The sequence below is a fragment of the Diabrotica virgifera genome, chromosome 3, assembly GCF_917563875.1.
Source record: "Diabrotica virgifera virgifera chromosome 3, PGI_DIABVI_V3a".
Taxonomy (NCBI): Eukaryota; Metazoa; Arthropoda; class Insecta; order Coleoptera; family Chrysomelidae; genus Diabrotica; species Diabrotica virgifera.
In genome coordinates, this window is record NC_065445.1 from 78251698 (window position 1) to 78273603 (window position 21906).

Genomic DNA, 21906 nt, shown 5'->3' on the forward strand with positions numbered 1-21906 from the left:
TAACACAAGTAGTTAAGTTAAGTATGATACATCACACCAATTCGAGGATTATAACATAACTACAGGATAACTTTACGTTAACGATAACTACGGTCAACCATCACACCGCTGAATATCTCTGGAATTTCCCTTTTCGATTAAGAGCGACACCGATAGTCTAAGATCCGAATAGGAGTAGACTATAATAGTAAGAATCAGTGCAGATAGCTCTAAAATGGATCAAAAAAATAAAAAATTAATAGCAGCATGAGACTAATTCCAAATGAAAGTACACATATTAGATAACATGTGGAACATTTTTCACCAAATCTGGATGAGGGGAACATGGGTTGGGGGAGCGTTTTTAGGGGCGAAAACGGTTAATTACGATTTGCGGCAAAACGGCACTTCCTATCGAAAAAAGTTAAATCACAAAGTTGTAGGCAATAAAAAGATCTACAACTTTTGTAAATAAACATTTTTCACATAACCTCAAAATATCCGAGAAAATCGGAAAATTCGATGTTTTTGATTTTATTTTTTTTCTCACTGAAAAAAAAAAATTTTGTTACCAAATATGGTGGAAACTTACCTCTTTCTGTCCCAAACACGCTGTAATTTTTCTGTATCAAAATATTTTTAAAACTCTTGTTTTTTATGTTTAAGGGAAAATGTAAGCATTTTTTCAATTGAAAAATCTCCCGAAATTTTTTTAGCTTTTTTAAAGAAGTTGGCATTTTTTTTGTTTATTGAGACCTCTACTTTCTGATGGTGTAAAAAAATATATACGTTACTGTGGAAAATTTTGTCACAAAAGGCAAAAATCGGAAATATATTTTCAACCTCTCACCATTTTCAGATTCTCAGACGTAATATAAGTTGCATAGCGAGCAGGAACCAACGAACCTCTAAAAATTTACTACACTAATGCCGTTGTCTGTGATTTTTAATTTTGTGAATAAATTATAGTTAAAAAAAATAAAGAACACGCTTTTAAAGCACTAAAAATTTAAAAATAAAATATTATCATACTTTCATACTATCATACAGAAAATACTTTCTGTCACTTCTCCTCCTATAAAAATTACCCATACAATCCTTGTGATGACACGCTTGTACTTCAACTAAATTAGGTACATTTTTCAAACGAGCTAAAATGTTTTTGTCAACGTCAATCACATTTTTTTGTTCTTTAATATGTTTTAATAAATTTTCTGTTGTCTCCTTATTTTGAACATATCTCACTTTTTCTTTTTGAACCTTAGGGATAGGCACACCGCACAAAAAGCATTTAGATTTATAATCAAAAGTAAGAGCGTCTTTATTAACTTGTTTTCCTTCCATTGCTTTTATTTGCCATGAATCAAGGTATTTAGTTATTAGAGCATCATCATTATAATTTTTCTGACAACTTTTATGAATAAAAGCTGATGTCATATTTGCAAATTTTTTGTGTCTACTGTCAAATCTTTTTTTACCAGACTCCACTAAACGTTTCAAAGCATTTTTTATTTTATACAACTGCTTATTATCTGCCTCATTGCAGTTTATACAAACAGATTCTTCCATATCCATAGTGATAATCTACAAATACAAAATCATGATTTTACAATTTTCTCTTTGAGTAAAACTAAATTTGCTTGTGCAAAAGAAAGAAATTATTGTTTGTTAATATTGTACTGAAGTACCTATTTCTAATTTATTTTGAAATATATTGTATTAAATTATTATTAAAAATTTGTTAACTAAAAAAATAAAAAAATTTCAGGTTATTTTAGTCATACTATTTATGAAAGAAAATGATAATATTTCATTGATTAATTGAGAATAAGACACAGGTAGTATTTACCTTTTTATGTAGATTCCACAATTTCCTTTAAAATAAATAAATTTGTCACTAAATTCTTTTCACAAAATTATGTTTAACACGTACGTTTGATTAACTATATGTGTCATCATGGTACACATAATGGCCGCGGCGCGGCGCAGCGTCTGGCTGGGCTGCACCTACTCGCTATGCAACTTACATTACGTCTGAAAATCTGAAAATGGTGAGGGGTTGAAAATAAATTTCCGATTTTTGCCTTTTGTGACAAAATTTTCCACAGTAACGTATATGTTTTTTTACACCATCAGAAAACAGAGGTTTCAATAAACAAAAAAAATGCCAACTTCTTTAAAAAAGCTAAAAAAATTTCGGGAGATTTTTCAATTGAAAAAATGCTTACATTTTCCCTTAAACATAAAAAACAAGAGTTTTAAAAAATATTTTTATACAAAAAAATTACAGCGTGTTTGGGACATAAAGAGGTAAGTTTCCACCATATTTGGCAAAAATTTTTTTTTTCAGTGAGAGAAAAAATAAGATCAAAAACATCGAATTTTCCAATTTTCTCGGATATTTTGAGGTTATGTGAAAAATGCTTATTTACAAAAGTTGTAGATCTTCCTATAGCCTACAACTTTGCGATTTAACTTTTTTCGATAGGATGTGCCGTTTTGCCGCAAATCGTAATTAACCGTTTTCACCCCTAAAAGCGCTCCCCCAACCCATGTTCCCCTCATCCAGATTTGGTGAAAAATGTTCCACATGTTATCTAATATGTGTACTTTCATTTGGAATTGGTCTCATCCTGCTATTAATTTTTTATTGTTTTTTTGCTATTTGTACTGGTCTAGAGGTCGAAATGTACCCATCTGCTTGCCGGATGAAACATTTTTTTTTTTATCAAATTTCATACATAGACAAACACGACCAGCATGGGTTGCCTATCAAAATCGTGTCATAGCTATCATTAAGGGGGGACCGTAGGGGTTGAAATCAACATTTCAAGCATATTTTTGTGATTTTTTTTCGAAAGTATGATAAAAATTATTTTATTTTTAAATTAAATAAGTGCATGTAGTTTAATTCAAAGAATACTCAAAAAAAATCCAAGGAAAAATATTGAGAAATAAGCCAACGGTGACGAATTTTTAAAGACAAAGTCAAAGAACAAAAAATTCAAAAAGATTTTATTAGCTTATATGTTTATCGAGATAACTCTATCGAGTTTTTTTTTAGTTATAACGATTTTTGACTTTTTGGTATCACTTAGAAATCAAAACAACCAAATTTTTTGCACAAAAAAGGGCGAAAATCAACATATTTATTGTTGTTAAATATAAAATAAGCATAAAACAAAAAATATTTCGACAGCGTTACCTCAAGGAATCTCTAAAGAAAATATATACAAAATTCCAGGTGGGTCGGTCAAGTAGTTTTTGAGTTACAATGTCTACAGCCTTTGAAAAAAGCAGTTTTGAGGAAAAAGCGTTTAAAGTATTGTCAACTTTTATTTTCAATTTACTTTTTTGTCTGTTAAATCGTAAAATGATGCACACCGGAATATCTTTTTGAATCGCGTAGTAATTTACAAAAGAAAATGAGAACAGCTGTTGACCGTTGTTCATTACGTTCAAGCGTGCTGACGCGAACCTGATGCAAAGCGAGTCGAATATAGGGATATTCAACACTATCTCCCTACCTTGACTCGCTTTGCAGCATCTTCGCGCCAGCGCGCTTGAGCGTAGTGGGAAACGGTCAACAGCTGTTCTCATTCTCTTTTCTAAATTACCCCGCGATTCAAAAACATATTCTGGTGTGCATCACTTTACGATTTGACAGTCAAAAAAAAATTTAAACAATCCTTTAAAAGCGTTTTTCTCAAAACTGCTTTTTTCAAAACCTGTTGACATTCAAACACTACTTGACCAACTCACCTGGAATTTTGTACATATTTTCTTTAGACATTCCTTGAGGTAACACTGTCGAGATATTTTTTGTTTTATGCTTATATTTTGTTTAACAATAATAAATATGTTGATTTTCACCCTTTTTTCTGTAAAAAAATTCGTTGAAAGTCAAAGATCATTAAAACTAAAAGAAACTTATTTGCCACCGTTGGATTATTTTTCAATATTTTTTCTAGAATTTTTTTAATATTCTTTGAATTATACTTATACTCCGGTCAACTTACGCATCCGAGGCTACAAAAATTACCATCAAGCTGAAAATTGGCAAGATTGTTAAAAATACCATCATAAATGAAATCTAAAAAGTCCTCATAAATCCGACCCCTGCTAAAAATTTTACGCGGGGTCAAAGGTCACCAAATATGGTTTTTAGCGATTTTCAGCGAAACGGTAAGTTTTATGGTAAAATTAGTGCTAACAAAAAATGTAGATTAGATAATTATCTATAAAAAATGCCTTATTACTTTTTTTCCTGGGAGACACCGTTTTTGAGATATAACGATTCAAAAAGTGGTAATCGTCATAATATGTGCACATGTTTCCACACCACCTTTGAGTGTGTAGTGTACTTAGCGCGTTTTTTAACGTGGTTTCCCCAGTAGGCCTATTCCACAGATCTGTTATGATTCTGTTTAATTTAAAGCTATTTAATAATTGATATTGGCAAGGGTTAAAAATGATTAAACTTTATATAAAGCGGTATAAATTTAAAAAAAGGGAAATTTATCAAACTGGTTCATAATTTTCTAATACTTCTGCTTCCCTTGTTCTTCTTCTCATTGTTCTTCTTCCTCTTCTTCATCTTCTAGTTCTTCTTCTTCTTGTTCTTCTTCTTCTTGTTCTTCTTCTTCTTCTTGTTCTTCTTCTTGTTCATCCTGGGTGCAAGTAAATTGTCCCAATAATGACACATCGCATGGCTCCTCGATAGAATGAAATGAATCTTCAATTGTTGGGGATTCAACATTGAAGCACGACCGGTTTTGACAATTAGTGCATGCTACCGAACAAAACAGTCCAACTTTTTTGCAACCACATTTAGCGCTACATCCCTTTTTACAGTTGCAAAAAATTGTGTTCAGGAGTTTTTCCGGCGCAGGGGGGAGTAAAGTTTCAATTGGTTCTAATGAACTGTCGACTAATTTCCATCCCCAGTCTTTTGGATCTAGCTGATAACCAAGCCACACTTGAACTTGGTAATATACCCGAAAAAGTTGTTGATGAGCAGCCGCTGAGGTTGGAGGAAGACAAGATAACTGCACTTGTTTTTTGTTTCGAGTACTTTTAAAAAAACATGCATATCGAAACTTATCTAAGCACGTAGTTTTCTTAGGCGCTCCATACATAGAGAGAAGAAAGCTAATTCCGTTGGAAATAACTTCTTGTGGAGTTGAATTAGTTTTTTTAAAAACTTCAGCACATTCAAGTAAATCTTGTTTTTCAAACATTTTAAAAACAGTCGTTTTACCCCTCCTGAAAAATGCAGATGTCGTATCAATCACAGCCAGTTATTGCGTGTAAGTGTAAAAATAGTATATGATTTTGACATTTTGCAAAAGTTGATAAACTTTTCGATGAATATATTTCCGATTGGTGTTGAGCTTTTCCAGGTTTTAAAAAAAGATAGTTTTTTCGATTGGAGTTCTACCAGTTAGTAATACGAGCAAGTCTACATCTTCACCTACAACAATAGTTGTATTTGTTAAATTGAATTGCTCTATGGCTGTTTCAATTATCATTACGTCAAATAATACGCGCAAATAAAACAATATTCTGACATTTTTGTTATAACAATGAAAATAACACGAAATACACGATAAAAAAATATAGGTTTAACACGTATTTTCACTCCGGAGTGGTACTCAAGACTAATTAATACCTCGAGGGTGTCATCTACCTGAAGGATTTCGCCACCCAGGAAAATTATTACGATGTAATTTGCATAAGTATTTATTAGTACTTAGCAATAAACATTTTGCCTAGAAAGTTGTCTTTCATTATTATGTTCAAACCCTTCGGAGAAGAGAATAGGTAGGGTGATTAGATTAGCTGACGAACGTGTTTATTCCGAGAAAACCGTCTTTGCAAATTGAACTAAGGCGCATAAATAAAAAGAATTATTATAAGTTAATACTTTGTCATTTGTTGTATTTTGTTGTGTATTTTTGTTGGGATTAAGCCGTAAAATTCAAATAATTCTTATTATTTTCGCGTTACATTCACTTTGTAAAGATTTTTTTGTTGGCACTGTAATATAATACAGCTTATGGATTGCATCCCTCGGTAGACCGCAAGCTGTATAGTAGAAACATTATCATATTTATAATCTTATATTATTATGTGTAATATAAGTTAAGTTGACCGTAGAATATGATGTTTACTTGTATTACAGCTTCAGTTATGTATATACCTGGTGTACTAATACATATATTATGACGATTAGAAGTCTTTCAACATTTTGAATCGTTGTATCTCAAAAACAGTGCCTCTTAGGAAAAAAACTATTAAGATATTTTTAATAGATAATTATCTAATCTACATTTTTTGTTAGAGCTAATTTTACGATAAAACTTACCGTTTCGCTGAAAATCGCTAAAAACCATATTTGGTGACCTTTGACCCCGCGTAAATTTTTTAGCACGGGTCTAATTTATGAGGACTTTTTAGATTTCATTTATGATGGTATTTTGAACAATCCTGCCAATTTTCAGCTTGATGGTAATTATTGTAGCCTCACTCCTATTTTTGAGTCTAACTAGACTGGTCTATTAATATGCTTATTTAATTTAAAAATAAAATTATCCTCTCATAATTTCAAAAAAAAATTCACAAAAATGTGCTTAAAATGTTGATTTCAACCCCTACGGCTTCCCCTTAAGGATAGCTATGACACGATTTTGATAGGTAACCCATGCTGGTCGTGTTTGTCTATGTATGAAATTTAATAAAAAAAATGTTTCATCCGGCAAGCAGTTGGGTACATTTCGACCTCCTATTCGGATCCCGTACTACGATCCAACCAATCAACTTACAGGAAGTGGGAGAGGGTCTGATCCATATTTGGAGAGAATTGGACCGAAATTAAATACGGCAATTAATTTTAAGTATGGGCCGACGATGTGAGGCTGTTATACGTGGTAGTGGTGGAAACAACGGATTTTTTTCATATTTTAGTTTACTTTTCTTATCATTATTTTTCTTAGAATTTTCCGTTTTATTTTTTTTTTTTGTGTTTTACTTCAACCTGAATGATGTTTGACAGATTTCTGTAATTACTAATAAAATGTAGAATAAATCTGGGGAAGTTTTATTTTTATTCTTAGCCTGTTTACAGTAGCGGATCCAGGCGGCGATCGGCCCCTCCCGCAAACCAAGTGATTTAATTTTTTTTTAAATTATATAGTACGATTATAAAAACATTCATTCAATTTCTTGGAGAAGTGTAAATAGTCGAGATTTTAATGTACCTACTCTTTTCAGGTCACAGTCTGTGTAACGAATGTATTGAAAAAGTTCAATGCTGTCCCAATTGTCGAACTTCCTTAGCCACTAAAACACGAAACTATACAGTAGAGAAACTGACAACTAAAGTGAATTATCCGTGTAGACATCGAGATATCGGCTGTGGTTTTTCAACAACATCCGACAACATTCGGGAACATGAAAAGAACTGTGATTTGGCAGATACCGATTGTATTTTTAAGTGTGGCGAGAAATTTACAAGATCAAACCTTCTGAACCATATTAACACTGCACACAAAGATGGCGTGATACAGCTCAACGTTGTTAATACTTTAAATATATTACACAAGAAAGAGATTACACTTGTTGTATCAGCTTTTGGAGAGATGTTTAGACTGAGTATAAAAAGTAAGTACTTGAAAGTTGGAATGTTATTTCTTATTCTTCTTCTTTTGGCATCATAACCTCGGATTGGTCTTTGTCTGTTTGGCTATGTCCTTCCATTCAGATCTCTCTTGTGCTCTTTTCCTCCATTGTCTTATATTTATGGTTTTTAGGCCGTCTTCCACGTCATCCAACCATCTCGTTCTTCTTCTTCTTCTACGGCACTAGAGCCCAAATTGAGCCTTGGCCTTTTTTATTGTTTGCCTCCACCCTTGCTTTTCTGTGGCTGCTCTTCTCCATACACGGACTCCTAAAAGGGCTTGTGCGTCGCTGTTTACTGTGTTTACTCAGCGCTTTCTTGGCTTTCCAACCGGTTTCTTTCTATGCATTCTAGCATTCAGTGCTCTTTTTGGTAGCCTATCCTCTCCCATTCTTATTACATGTCCGGCCCATTGCAATCTTTGTATTCTAATGAAGTCTGACAGGAGTGCTTCCTTATAAAGTTGATAAAGTTAGTTGTTGTATCGACTTCTGAAGATTCCGTTTTCACAGGTCCTAGTATTCTCCTCAGTACTTTCCTTTCGAATGTGTCGAGTTTGTTTTTGGATGTTTCTTTCAGGACCCAGGCTTCACTGCCATAGCATGTTATTGGTCGAATTAAAGTTTTATAGATTCTCATCTTTGTATTTCGGTGGACACTTTTAGATCGAAATATATGGTAGAGGGCAAAATAAGCACTGTTTGCTTGCGTTATTCTCTTCCGTATTTCTCCATCTTCTGATCCGTCGGCATATATTTCTACTCTACTCCCAGGTATGTAAACTTTCCAACCGTTTCAATGTCATCTTCATGTATAATGTTTTGTGGGACTATATTTCTTCTCGTCTGAGTCATTATTTTTGTTTTTTTCTGTGTTAATTTCCAGACCTAGCATTTTTGTTTGTGTTTTTAGCTCTGCGTATGTTTCCTGTGCTCCTGTTGATGTTCTACTCATAATATTAATATCATCGGCATAAGCGGCCAGTTGAACTGTTCGGTTGAGGTCAGGTTAAACAATGTTGGGGCCAGCCCATCTCCCTGCTTTAGTCCCTGCGAAATTTTGAAAAAGTCTGTCCGGTGGTTTTGTATTTGTAGACATGCCTGAGTTTCATCTATTGTGGTTTTAATGAGTCTTATTAGCTTGTGTGGTATTGCCAATTCAGCCAATATATAGTATAGTTTGTTCCTTTTGACTGAGTCGTATGCCTGTTTGAAGTCTACAAACACGTGAACATCAATGTCGTGTTCCCGTGATTTGCTCAAGATCTGTTTGACCGTAAATATTTGATCCAGTGTCGATATTAACCGTCGGAAGCCCGTCTGATACTCTCCAATAATGTTTTCTGCTAGTGGTTGGAGCCGCTGGATTATAATATACGTGACGACTTTATATGCTGTACATAGTAGAGAGATCCCACGGTAGTTTTTGCACTGGAGTTAACCATCTCATTCTGGGCCTTTTTTTTCGTCTTCATATCGGCGTCCATTGTAATATTTTCTTTGCTGTTTTTGCATCTTCTTGTCTCTGTAATGTTAGTGTTGTATTTACTAATGAATACTTTGTTATATAGTAAATACTAACTTTATTAAATACTATTAATATTGAATACACATTACAGCAATTAACATAACCTGGCTCTGGTGACATAACCATAGATATATATTATATATAAGCGTAAGTTAAGCCAAAACACATTAAACACACCGCGTCTTATGCCGTATCCTGTGTAAATGTATACGAATTCTTAAACTAAAATCGAGTTTACTCGAATGTGATGTCTCTGCAGATACGGCGTTTTTGCTAAGCACGGCAATATAATATAGATTGCGCCCTGCCATCTTAAAATGGGTGACGATTGCGACAGAGATAAATGAGCCTATTTGGCCGGTAGTCTCTTTCTAATTCAAGGGGAGTATCGACGACGTCACTATCCTACTCTATCGAGTATTATGTTTTGACAGTTCGAGCTGGTGGTGACGAGAAATGGTCTTTGGTTCAGAACGTGGATAATCGTGGTTCGAATCCCATACCAAACTTTACTTTTTTTATTTTTAATTTAATCAATATTGCGTTTATTAGATATGTTTACGTCTGCAAAATGGACCTAAGTAAATCTAGCAGATAATAAATGTATGTATAGTAAGTTACTATTGGAATACATACTATAAATCAATATAGGTATGTATTGTTAAATTATACTGGTAGTATAATAATAATTACCAATCAATATTAGCATTTTGTGGTTTTGATTTAGTATAATCCTCACATTAGTAATTATTAAAAACTTTCTACTGTAAACAAAATACGTTAACAGTAGAATTGTACTTTTATTTCTTTTGTAATAAAAATAATACAAAAAATATTGAAATAGGTGCTTATTCATACTTTGAGACATATTATACAATGTATAGGACAAGTCTCTTTCTACGGACAAATAAAATTAAAACACAAAAATTATATAATCATTACAACATTTAGATATTTCTCACCGAAGAAAATAAATTCCACTTCACTATAAGTTCACTTATCCTTACAATATTAATTTGTGAACTGCATAGTAAAATAAAAGTCGTTCGCTATTAATATAAATTAGGAATTATTCGAATGATGTTCGTTTTGCTTCTACCTTTTCAAAAAATTGTAACAATAGTTTCATAAATAAAAATAATGTCTAATTATAATAAATCGATGGTACATTATGTTAATATTAATTATTGGTAATTTGTATGAATATCTAACAAATAATTTTTTATAATACTATTCTACCATAAACTTATTAAAAAAATAACATTGGCTTTTATATTTTTAAAATCTATAGGTACCTACACAGTTTTTCTTATTTGCTATACATTTCTTTGCATAGATTTACTTTAGAGATGTAATAATATCTAATAAACGCAATATTAATTAAATTAAAAATAAAAAAAAGTAAAAATTGGTATGGGATTCGAACCCAGATTATCCACGTTCTGAACCAAAGACCATTTCTCGTCACCACCCGCTCGAACTGTCATAACATTTAAATAATACTCGATAGAGTAGGATAGTGACGTCGTCGATACTCCCCTTGAATTAGAAAGAGACTACCGACCAAATAGGCTCATTTATCTCTGTCGCAATCGTCACCCATTTTAAGATGGCAGGGCGCAATCTAGTGTATTAAACTGCTCGTCAAAAGTTAGGGATATAGAAAATTCTGCTGAATTTTCATAGTAGATTTTTTCGTAAACAGATTAACGAATTCCGCTAATTTTTTTATTATTTTAGATTTTTCTTTAGTATTTACACAGTTATGCAAAGGTCTACTCAAACTTTTTTTTGTACTTATACCGGGTGGAAGAAAAGAAATGTTTTTCTTATGTTAAGTTTGAGATGCCCTGTAGGGAGGACGTTTTGTAGTCTTAAGTTTTGTGAACATTTTGTTTTTTGAATGTCCCTGATATCTTTAGAAACAAAAAAAATAAACGGTTTTGTAACTTAATATGTGTTTTAACCGAAACAAAAGTTTGAGACACCTTGTACTGAGAAAAGGGCACAAAGGTGAGTATACCTCGATATTATGTTGTAGTCTCATATTTTGTGAATATTTTATTCTTTTAATTTCTCTGATATCTTTAATAACAAAGAAACTAGATGGTATTACTCTTTAATATGTGTTGTAACTGACGACATGCGTCACATCACACATGTGAAACATAGAAACACATATTAAAGAGTAATACCGTCTAGTTTCTTTGTTATTAAAGATATCAGAGAAATTAAAAAAATAAAATACTCACAAAATATGAGACTACAACATAATATCGAGGTACACTCACCTTTGTGCCTTTTTCTTCCTACAAGGTGTCTCAAACTTTTGTTTCGGTTAAAACACATGTTAAATTACAAAACCGTCTATTTTTCTTGTTTCTAAAGATATCAGGGAAATTCAAACAACAACATGTTCACAAAACATAAGACTACAATATGATTCTTATGTATACTCACATTTGTACCTCGTTCTCCCTACCGTCTCAAACTTAACATAAGAAAACATTTCTTTTCTTCCACCCGGTATAAGTACAAAACATAAGTTTGAGTAAACCTTTACACAACTGTGTAAATACTAAAGAAAAATCTAAAATAGAAAAAAATAGCGGAATCCGTCTATTCACGAAAAGATCAACTATGAAAATCAGCATAATTTTCTATATCCCTAACTTTTGACAAGCAGTTTATATATCTATGGACATAACCATGCCATTGATAACCTAAAAAATCTCTGTTCACATGTAAATAATGAATGTGGCTAAAGTGCCAATCAAGAGTGGTAAATCATTGAACAATTATCTGAATAGTCAGAGGTCTAGAAAATTTAGAAAACATAAGAGTGAAAGACAATGACGAATATTTCTCCTCCTCTATATTTTCTCCTTTATAAGTGTGTAGTGTCGTCATGTAATTTGTTTGACTATTTCTGTCCAATTCTCTCTCCTGTGTGTGTTGTTTTGCTTCGGAGAATGAGTAACCAGTATTGTCCTTTATTTGGTCCGAATATCGTACTGGAGATCTTCCTCTGGATCTTTTGCCCGCTACGTTGTTGCCTCCAATTATCATTCGTTCAATGCCTTCTCTTTTTCTAGTTATATGTCCAAAATATCTCAGTATATGTATTTTGGTTGATAGTTGCGGCGAGTCTAGTTTTTGTGTTAACTTCTGCTAGTATTGAATTATCTGTGCGATTTGCGGTCCGTGATATGCGTAGCATTCTACGGTAGACCTACATTTCAAATGCCATTATATAGTTCGAATCGACTTTTTTGATGTCACAAGTTTCTGAAGCGTAGATGGCGATAGAAAATATTAATGCTCGAACAAGGAGTAATTTTCTGTTTTTTGTAATGCCAGTGTTCTTCCATATTTTTGTGAGTTTGGCTGTTGCCGATCTGGCCATTGTGATGCGTCTACGAATCTCGTCTTCGCATCCTCCACTGTTAGTAAGAACGGAGCCTAAATAATTAAATTGTCTGTCCACTTGGTAACCTGCCATGTTTCAGACTCTATCGATGATCATTACCTACTTTGGTTTTCTTTATATTTATTTTCAAACCAAATTCTGTACTCTGCGTGCCCAGCCTATTCATAGTTTGCTCCAGTTCTTCTGGTAATGACGCCAATATAACAGTGCCATTCCTCAAAAACTTGACGTATAGTGTGTTCGCTGTATACAGTATGGTGCAAATGAAAGGAATAAATTCGTTATTTCGTAAACCGGCGACTTTACGGAAAAATCCCGAAATAGGTCGATTTTTATTTTTAAATTATGATATTTTGGCGTATATATCACAAGAGTGACGCCACCCATCTGGGCGTGATGACGTAATCAATGATTTTTTTAAATGAGAATAGTGGTCGTGTGCTAGCTCATTTGAAAGGTTATTCAATTCTCTAGTCAGTAATATGAACATTAACATCATTATTTATACGGGGTGTCCAAAGACAATTTTTTTAAATTAAATTAATTGACAGAAAAAGAAAAATGTATGTAATTTTTTTTAATTCAAAATACATTTACCTACTACTGTTAGAAAACAGGAAAAAAATGGTTATTTGAAAAATAAAGATTGGTTTTCGCTTAAATTAAATGTTCAAACTTCCAAAGAGCAGGTGCCTAGCAGGAGCTGGCTTGAACATTGAATTTAAGCGAAAATCAATGTTTATTTTTTAAATAAACATTTTTTTCTGTTTTATGATAAGAGTAAGAAGTATTTTGAATTAAATAAATTAATAAACTTAAAGATAAAACCCATAACTAAATTAAAATTCATGGTGACGTTTCAATTATTACTTTAATCATCGTCAGAATAATAAGTTTCTTGAGCGGATGCTTTAAAATAATTTTAAAGGAACAAACAATAATTAATGAAAACGTAAAAAATGACATTGACAATCATTGGGTTAAGTCAATAATTTCAAACACGCCATGTCTTGTTGCGTGTTTAAGGGTGGCTTCAAAAGAAATATGGATAATGCCTCCTTGATGCTCAGTTCCGTTGGAGAACTTGCATGACCAATGATTGAGAAGTCCTTACGACTAATAGGGTGGTCAGAATCAGTCATATGTTGTAATACCGCTGAATTTGGAATTAAACTTAAACACGCAACAAGACATGGCGTCTTTGAAATTATTGACAACCCAATGATTGTCAATGTCATTTTTTACGTTTTCATTAATTATTGTTTGTTCCTTTAAAATTATTTTAAAGCATCCGCTCAAGAAACTTATTATTCTGACGATGATTAAAGTAATAATTGAAACGTCACCATGAATTTTAATTTAGTTATGGGTTTTATCTTTAAGTTTATTATTTTTATCAAGTTTAATGGTGTGTCCTTATCTACATACATTAAATAAATTACATACATTCTTCTTTTTTATCAATTAATTTAATTTAAAAAATTGTTTTTGGACACCCTGTATAAATAATTATGTTTACATTACTGAATAGGGAATTGAATAACCTTTCAAATGAGCTAGCACACGACCTCTATTCTCATTTAAAAAAATCATCGATTACGTCATCACGCCCAGATAGATGACGTCACTTATGTGATATATATGCTAAAATATCAAAATTTAAAAATAAAAATCTACCTGTTTCGGGATTTTTCCTTAATGTTGCCGGTTTACGAACTATCGAATTTATTCCTGTCATTTGCATCATGCTGTATATTGAATAGAATGGAGGATATTGTACATCCCTACCGAACTCCAGATTTTAATTTTTGAAGTTTATCGAAACAGTTCTTGTAATAAATAGATTAGATGTTCTTGCGTATCCATTTCTTTAAGTATAAGCCACATTTTATCCCATTTTACGTTATCGCAGGCCTTCAAGTAGTCAACAAAGCAAAATATATTTCTATGTTAAACTCTCGAGATTTTTTGGATAATTTGACGAATATTAAATCTCTGGTTCCTCTATCTAGGACAAATCTCCATAGTTCTTGGGGAATTTGTAGTAAGAGAATTGATTTTAGTATTTAAATTAATATTAATTAATATTAATTAATAATTAATTTAAATTTAGTCTGATAGAATTAATTATTGAAATTTAAGTGACATTTTTTATTTATTTTATTGGAGAATTTAAAAAAATATATGTTTCTCTTTTTAGCAGTACAATCCGCTGCAACGAGTCCAGAATACATTTTCAAATTGAATGTTCAGCACATGGAAGACGTAAATCCGCCTTCGGTATATCGTTACAGATTCGACTTTATTGACCAAAGCGACGAAGGTAGAAGTACCACCATAATGAGTACTACCCAACCGATATCTGAAAAACCACTGAAATTAGCTCATGTGACCGTACCGCACCACGTCATCAAAGCAGCTACAAAAGATAATAAGCTGCATTACAGATTTAACGTGTATATTGCTAAACGGAAAAGAATATCATCTGTGTAATGTTGACTAGGCTGTTAGTATTTTTTTATTATAAGCATAGCATACAGTAAATGTTTTTAATCTTGTTTGGTATTTTCTTTGAGCATATACAGTGAGCGCGTAAAGGTTGGAATAAATTCATTTTTTCATGAATGGGCGATTTTGGAAATAAATCCCAAAACAGGTTGATATATTATCTTATCTTATTTTTTAAATTATGACTGTTTGGCATATACAGGGTGTTAGTAAATAAGTATGAAAAACTTTAAGGGGTAATTCTACATGAAAAAATAATGACAGTTTGCTTCATAAACATATGTCCGCACATGCTTTGTTTCCGAGATACGCGGTGTTGAAATTTTTTATTTCAAGCTGCAAATTTTTTTATTACTCTAAGGCCGTTTGAGCTTTGGAAATTAAATTTGGTGGGTTTTAAGAGGTAGTTGTTGCGCATCTTTTGATGTACAAATAACAATTTTGTATTCATCATTGGCGCGTACTGGTAATGGTCTGAATTTTTTTAAAGAAAGAAATATTACGCGGCTGAGATATTTTAAATTAAAAATTATTTTTGTATTCCACGTTTAATTTATGAAAAACAACCTTTCTCATATTCTTTTCATATGGTGCACCGTTTTTATGGAAAAAAAATGAAACATCTTCGCGCGTATTTTTCATTTCATAATACATTATCAAGAACTCTCCAATATAATAATACCAAACTAGAACAATAACAGAAAATATTTCTAAAAAGATTTTAAATTGTGCAAGGCTACAAAAATTTTTTCAAAATTACCTCCTTTAAAGGTGACAGAGTAATTTTATATTCACCATTGGCGCGCGTACGTGTAATTGCCTGAATTTTTAAAGAAAAAAATAGTACGCCACTGAGATATGTCAAATTAAAAATCATTTTTTAATTCCTCATTCAATTTACGACTAAAAATCGTTCCTGTCTTTTTTTCATGAGGCGCCATTTTTATGCATAAAAATAAAACATCTTAACGTTTACAAAGTATTTGAATAAAAATTTCTATTATGTTATCTACCTCGAATAATTTGTAAGCGTTAAGACGTTTTATTTTTTTGTATAAAAATGGCACTCCATATGAAAAATAGATAAGAATGATTTTTTGTCGTAAATTGAACGAGGAATTCAAAAATGATTTTTAATTTGACGTATCTCAGTGGCGTACTATTTTTTTTTAATTCAGACCATTACCTGTACGGGCGCCAATGGTGAATATAAAATTATGCTGTCACCCGTAAAGGAGGTAATTTTAAACATTTGTTGTAGCTTTGCACCTAGTTAAAATCTTTTTAGTAATATTTTCTGTTATTGTTCTACTTTGGTCTTATTATATTGGAGAGTTCTTGAATGTATTAAGAAATGAAAAATACGCGCGAAGATGTTTTATTTTTTCGCATAAAAACGGTGCACTATATGAAAAAAATACAAGAAAGGTTCTTTTTCATTAATTAAACGCGAAATACAAAAATTATTTTTATTTTGAAATATCTCAGTGGCGTACCATTTTTTATTTAAAAAAATTCAGACCATTACCCGTAGGCGCGCCAATGATGAATACAAAATTATTATTTGTTTGTCAAAAAATGCGCAATAACTACCTCTTAAAACCCACCAAATGTAATTTTCATATCTCAACCTGTCTTGAGCAATAAAAAAATTGGCAGTTTGAAATAAAAATTCTAACACCCTGTATCTCGGAAACGAAGCATTTGCGGACATATATTTTATAAAGCAAACTATCATTATTTTTTCATGTAGTCACCCCTTAAAGTTTTTCATACTTATTTACTAACACCCTGTATACCATACTAGTGATGTCATCTATCTGGGAGTGATTACGTAATCGATGCCTTTTTAAAGCGAGAATAGGGGTCGTGTGCTAGCATTAAATTAATTGACACAAAAAGAAGAACGAATGTAATTTATTTAATTCGAAATACATTTTACTGCTGTCGAAAAACAAAAAATGTAAAAGCATTGTTTATTTGTAAAATAATTGTTTTTCTGTTTTCCGACAGCAATAAAATGTATTTTGAATTAAATAAATTACATGCATTATTATTCTTTTGTTCGCCCTTCACCACTATGTGGTAAAAAGTTTGTTTGAAAATATATATTATTCTTTTGTGTCAATTAATTTAATTCAATTTTTTTTGGACACCTTGTATAAATAATGATGTTTATATTACTAGAGAATTGAATACTCTTTTAAATAAGCTAGCACACGACCACTATTCTCATTTAAAAAATCATCGATTACTTTACCATGCCCAGACGGATGATGTCACTCGCATGTATATGCCAAAAAATCATAATTAATAATAAAAATCGACCTCTTTCGGGATTTATTCCCAAAATCACCCATTCACGAAAAAATTAATTTATTCCAACCTTTACATGCTGTATACATGTTTCATTATTTTATGAATAATTTTTTCTCTCGTTCGTTTTAAAAACAACTCTTGTTGTATTTTATAAACTTTATGCTGTGTTTTTAAGTGTTCACTTTTTACTATGGAATGTTTTTCTGTATCGTTTTTATTTGTTTTTTAATCATATTTGTTTGTAATGTATCTGTGATCGATCTGAGATAATCTTGAAATAAGAATACAAGTGCGATAAATTAAGATAGTTCAAACAATAAAATAAACGACGAATTAAAAGATTTTAAAGTAATTTAAGGATTTTGTATTATTATTAAGAATATATTTGTGATAAATATATTGAATAAGAATAATATATGTATTGTTTTTTATTTAAATTTAAGTTATATCAAGTCCATAAGAAAGTTATTAACAGAAACGAATTCAAGACAACCCCAAAACCAATTTAGTAAACTTCTGATTGAAGAGAATAAATTGAAGAGAAATTTTCAGTGGAATGGAAGGGATATGAGTACCAAATCAGTTGGTAAATTTGACAAAACTAACCTTTGAAAATTAATAGTTATAGAGTGCGAGTCTGAATCTTTTAAAACAAATAAAGGACTGTGCCAGGGAGATCCTCTCTTTTATACTGTTCCATCTGGCTCTGGAAAAGTAATATTTATGTCACAAATCACAACCACCGGTTCAATATAAGAAATCCGTGCTAGCACTATTTCGGAGAACGGAACACGTTGTAAGAGAGGCGTATTTACCATAAAAGAAGCGGCTACAAAAATGGGTTTAATAATAAATATCAACAAAACGAAGTAGGTATATACACGCAAATAAGAACGCAATCCTAAGGCTACTTCTTGTTATAGAAGATGACATCATGGAAGCATTTAACGAGTTTGTAGGTATATCTGGAAGCGCTCAACACTGAAAACAACGCTACCGCAGAATTCGCACGGCCAACATACAGGGTGTTAGTAAATAAGTATGAAAAACTTTAAGGGGTAATTCTACATGAAAAAATAATGACAGTTTGCTCTATAAACGTATGTCCGCAAATGCTTCGTTTCCGAGATACAGGGTGTTGATCTTTTTATTTCAAACTGCGAATTATTTTATTAATCTAAGACCGTGTGAGCTATAGAAATTAAATTTGGTGAATACAAATATCAATTTTGTATTCATCATTGGCACGCCTACGGGTAATGGTCTGAATTTTTTAAAGAAAAAAATAGTACGCCACTGATATATTTTAAATTGAAAATAATTTTTGTATTCCACGTTTAATTTATTATAAAGAACCTTTCTTGTCTTTTTTTCATATGGTGCATCGTTTTTATGCAAAAAATAAAACATATTCACGCGTATTCGTAATAAATTATTATCAAGAACTCTCCAATATATATACCAAACTAGAACAATAACAGAAAATATTTCTAAGAAGATTTTAACTATGTGCAAGGCTACAACAAATGTTCAAAATTACCTTCTTTAAAGGTGGCAGAGTAATTTTATATTCACCATTGGCGAGCGTACGGGTAATGGCCTGAATTTTTAAAGAAAAAAATAGTACGCCACTGAGATATGTCAAATTAAAAATCATTTTTGAATTCCTCGTTCAATTTACGACAAAAAATCGTTCTTGTCTTTTTTTCACATGAGGCGCCGTTTTTATACAACAAAATAAAACATCTTAACGTTTACACAGTATTTGAAATAAGTTCTTATGCATATCTACCTCGAATAATAATTTGTCAGCGGTAAGTTGTTTTATTTTTTTTGTATAAAAACAGCGCCGCATATCAAAAAAAAAGAAAAGAATGATTTTTTGGCGTAAATTGAACGAGGACTTTAACAATGATTTTTAATTAGGCATATTTCAGTGGCGTACATGTTTTTCTTTAAAAAATTCAGACCATTACCTGTACGGTCGCCAACGGTGAATATAAAATTATTCTGTCACCCTTAAAGGAGGTAATTTTGAACATTTGTTGTAGCTTTGCACGTAGTTAAAATCGTTTTAGTAATATTTTCTGTTATTGTTCTACTTTGGTAATATTAGGTATATTGGAGAGTTCTTGATAATGTATTAAGAAATGAAAAATACCCGCGAAGATGTTTTATTTTTTCGCATAAAGACGGTGCACCATACGAAAATATACAAAAAACGTTCTTTTTCAGAATTTTTGAATTTGAAATATTTCAGTTTCGTACTATTTTTTTCTTTAAAATATTCAGACCATTGCCCGTAGACGCGCTAATGATGAATACAAAATTGTTATTTGTTTGTCAAAAAATGCGCAATAACTACCTCTTAAAACCCACGAAATTTAATTTTCATATCGGTCTTAGAGCAATAAAAAAATTGGCAAATTGAAATAAAAATTTCTACACCCTGTATCTCGGAAACGAGGCTTTTGAGGACATACATTTATAGAGCAAACTGTCATTATTTTTCCATGTAGAATTACCTCTTAAAGTTTTTCATACTTATTTACTAACACCCTGTATACTATTTTCGCTTTAATCTCCTTAAATAGTCAGTTATAAATGCGCTGGATAACAATGGAGAGTGAAGAAGACGATAAAACTTCATACTTTATAGAAGATACCAGGAACCAGATAAATACAAGAACGTAAGAGAACACCTACATCAAGTGATTCAAATTTAGCTCTTTGCCCTAGACCTGTAGTGTACTATAAATATAAAACATTAATTGAGTGGTAGGAATTTTTATGTTGTGTTTCCGACAATGGCCCTATCAAAATATTCCCCACCTCAGTGAATCGACTATACCATTATCTTTAGAAGATTTTTAATGGTTAAAGCACTTAAATCCTGCACTATCTGTATGTGAATCTAATAAAACTTAGCTTTAGCTTCATCTACAACAAATGTACCAGAAAAGTGAAAATTCAAAAGGTAACTCTTGCTTTCCGCTTTTATATACTAAGAAGTTCCAGTTTTCACTATATTCCTTCACTCAACCGTTCTCTCCAGTTCTATCTGTTTTGCCAGTCCTCTTCCTGCAGATTTCTTCTTTCCATTGCTTCGTCCACTTCCTTCTTAATGTCGGTCTCCACTCTGTTATTGTTTATCCAACTATTTTGGTCTGTTCTTCTGAATGTCCGTACAAGCTTAATCTCTTCTGTTCGATGTCGATTATATCTGAGTGCATTATTTCCATTCTTTTCTTAATTTTTGTGTTATTTATTCTATCTCTTCTTGTTACTCTACAGCTTCTCCTTAGGAATTCTATCTCCGTTGATTTTATTTGGTTTTGGGTTTTCTTATTGTCTCACTTTCACACCCATAAATGAGGATAATCCTTTTCATGGTATTGAGTACCATGATTGATATTCTTTTTGTTTTTATACTGATGTTCTTATCCCACACTATCGGATTCAATTTTCGTATGTAGTCTCTTGTTTGTCCCAGTCTATTTTTTATATCTTCTTCAGTTGTTCCTTTATTTGATACTCCTAAATACTTGTCTGTTGCTTTGATCTGTTTACATTCGTCTACTTCCAGCTGTTTCATTTCTGTATTCTCCATTGTTAGGTATTCAGTTTTCTTTAGGTTTATTTCCATCCAGTGGCGTAGCTAGGGTGGGGCGGTCCGCCCCGGGAGTCACTCGTTCGGGGGTGACACCCAAGAGACACGATCGCAAAGATCACAAAAGAATCAAAATACAATTCGATATTATTTTGTGAACACACGAAACCGAGAAAACTTGGATTTTTTTCGTTAAACGGAAAAAAGCAGCTGAAAGTAGCGAAATTCTCAAGAAGCTTGAAATTGATGGTTTAAATTATTATGAAGTGCTGTTCACAGGGATACGATAATGCAGCTGTTATCAGCGGGGTACATGGATGAATATATATATATATATATATATATATATATATATATATATATATATATATATATATATATATATATATACAGTGCTGTTTTTGTAACAATATAGGTTCCGGTACGCAATGTTCCGGGGGATCTAGCGAGTGTTCATAAGGGTAGTCCGCCCCGGCGAAATTTTTTTAAATTTAGCCTCAGTAAGGGCGTTTTAAAGCTATTTGGGAGCAAGAAAAAAATTCAGGAATTTTTCTATAACTTTGTTGTTTTTTTTATTTTTTGTCTCAAGAGGTACCGGTACGGCGTACCGGCGCGTACCGTCACAAAAACAGCACTGTATATATATATATATATATATATATATATATATATATATATATATATAAAAATAAATAATCAAAATCATTGGCTAATACTCGTAAAGTGAATGTGAATTTAGTTGGAAATATATAAAATGATGAAAGGAATATATATATATATATATATATATATATATATATATATATATATATATATATATATATATATATATATATCATTGCTTCCTCAGTACCA

At 31.8% G+C, this 21906-nt stretch overlaps 1 protein-coding gene across 3 annotated transcripts in view; it reads left to right on the forward strand.

Moving 5' to 3' along the window:
• The window catches only part of LOC114335972 (uncharacterized), a 130046-nt gene extending 110558 nt beyond the window's left edge, over positions 1-19488 (forward strand). The window contains exons 4-6 of one of the 3 annotated variants that reach the window (XR_007696732.1): positions 7252-7641; positions 14815-16360; positions 19470-19488. Coding sequence is in view for 2 of the 3 variants with exons in the window: in XM_050645247.1 (XP_050501204.1) it covers positions 7252-7641; positions 14815-15107 (683 nt within the window). In the remaining variant the exon portion in view is untranslated. Of the gene's footprint in view, positions 1-7251; positions 7642-14814; positions 17434-19469 lie in introns of those variants that run through there. The other 2 variants (XM_050645248.1, XM_050645247.1) reach the window with 2 other exon arrangements.
• The last annotated feature ends 2418 nt before the right edge of the window (positions 19489-21906 follow it).